General features: G+C 31.5%; 1 protein-coding gene across 1 annotated transcript in view; it reads left to right on the forward strand.

Annotated features, from left to right (window-relative positions):
• The first annotated feature begins 213 nt into the window (after positions 1 to 213).
• Positions 214 to 2,344, forward strand: part of LOC108764096 (sulfotransferase 1C4) — a 6,878-nt gene continuing 4,747 nt past the window's right edge. The window contains exons 1-2 of the mRNA XM_018512128.1: positions 214 to 421; positions 1,998 to 2,097. Coding sequence (XP_018367630.1) covers positions 214 to 421; positions 1,998 to 2,097 — 308 coding nt within the window. The remainder of the gene's footprint in view (positions 422 to 1,997; positions 2,098 to 2,344) is intronic.

Raw genomic sequence — 2,344 nt, forward strand, 5'->3', positions numbered from 1 at the left:
AGCATTTCTCTAGACTTTCGTATACGTTTCTTTTCAAGAATAGAGCCCCAGATGTTATCGGATATATTTTTCGAATATAAGCTCTTGAAGAGTTCTTACTGATAACATAAGCTCATTAGGTTGCAATAATACATAGGCTGCGAAAACACTCGAGCGAGATTCCTAATCATTCATTTTGTGAGCGTGGAGGCTATTAACGAAACACGTCCAAGCATGTCTTTTAAAGATCTAAAAGTGGAACGCGTCGATGGTGAGTTGGCGACCACATTATTAAAATGGTATCCACTTCACAAACGTGGCTTCGTTAAAATCGGTCAGAAAAAATGGTTCCTGCCATACAGATACGTCGAGAAGGGTGACAGTATATATAATTTTGAAATTCGTCCGGATGATACATGGATTTTTTCGTATCCTAGATCAGGTAAATTATTTTCATTGTGTGTGTTCAGATTTACCGTATAGGTATTACCGTATTTTACAATTTTTTACATTTTCTCCGTTTTTGACAACGGGTATAAGAAAAATACAATATATTTGTCGTATGTAAACGAAAATTTTAAAGCTTATATTCGGAAAAAAATTTGAATTCAAAAGAATTTGATGGTTATATATAATAGAGCAGGAATTATGACAAAGATATTGTGTCATTGCAATTAAAAATTTATAATATTCTATTAACGAAATTTATATATCAGAAAATTGTTATTAATTAATAAGACATTGAATAACATAACGTAAAATAATAATACTAAATACAAATATGCATACCAATTGAAATGATTTTTATTAATGTTGCGTAAACATATATACAGCCTTGCAAATTGTACATGTTATTACATTAATTGCTTCGTATATGAGAAAAATTATAAGTAATATTAAATTTTATTTTTAAGCAAAAACATTTCTAAAACTATCAGGTATTCAATGTACTGAAATTTAAAAAATTAATTTTTTTAATTATTGTAATTTCTTTTAGTTTATAAATCCTTAAGGGGATGCTGGAGCGTCCTGTTTTACCAATGAAGTATGATTAATTTTCCTTGACTCGCGCGTTTCTCTTAATTGCACTTACGGATTGGAAAGTCCTTCTCCACAATTAAAGTATCGACAACAACACAGGCTGCAAACTACAATTTAATACGAAAAATGAAAGAAAATTTAAGACTTACAGTTTTGTTATCGGCTTCTGTAGTCGACATATCACAATATGTGCTGCATACAAGAGTTTCAGATTTTACTCGTTTAAAATAAGTAGCTTGCAGCCTACAGAAAACTTCGAAAAACAATACTGTGCCTGTAAAAATGAGCTAGGAGCTTTAGTATAAGAGGAAAGAGTCGACAAAAATTTCGTTTGTATGCTACGAATAAAGTTGACGTGAAGCCATGACACCGAGCACTATTTTAGTTGATCTCTTTCTAAAGCGTTTTCGGCCCGATCGGGTTTGCACCAACCTGGGTTGGATTAAAGGCGTTGCAATATATTAGATAAGGACAGATGAATGCGTTTGAGCGAGATACAACGATAAATAATAAGTATAAGAAATGAACGAAAGATGTCACTACTGTCGAATTTGGAATTTAAAAAAGTCTGTACTATCGACCTTGATTAACTTCGACCATCACTCCAGCATCCCCTTAAGGAGATGAGGACGTCTTGTGCTGTCTGAGAAATGAATCCTTTCCAATCCCAATGCATTTTTATTTATTTATAGGAATTGCATGAAGCACATTTCTATATTTTTTAATCTAAAAAGAGTTTCAGTTTGTTAAGTGTATATTGTTCAATTCACAATTCTGAATAAGAAATGTAGATTTTCAATTTAATTGAATCTAAAAAAATAAAAATGGACCATAAATGGATATAAATGCTACTAAAGTATACATACGGATGATATATACAAATGGATTAAAATTTCAGTCCATTTTAATCCATTCTTGTTTACTGGGTCATGTTATTGTTAAAAATATTAACTAAATTTACATATTGTATTGATTAGGTACGACGATGACGCAGGAACTAATATGGCTGGTGGCGAACGACATGAATTTTGACAAGGCACAGCGAAGATATTTAGTAGAGAGATTTCCCTTTTTAGAGTATAGTATTATATATATATATATATACATATATACACATACACACACGCGCGCGCGCGCACACGCCACGCATGTATAAGGGTGATTCAAAACAATTATTCGTCTTGGAAATACCGTTCAATAGAATAAATTTAAAGAATAAATAGAATAAAGCAAGTAAGTACAATCGAAAAAATCTTTAAAAACCGTAATTTTTACAGTTTCGGTTTTGTTTGTTTTGATAAAAAAAACCGTAACTGAAACCCGA

This window comes from Trachymyrmex cornetzi, unplaced genomic scaffold (assembly GCF_001594075.2).
Source record: "Trachymyrmex cornetzi isolate Tcor2-1 unplaced genomic scaffold, Tcor1.1 scaffold392, whole genome shotgun sequence".
Lineage (NCBI taxonomy): Eukaryota > Metazoa > Arthropoda > Insecta > Hymenoptera > Formicidae > Trachymyrmex > Trachymyrmex cornetzi.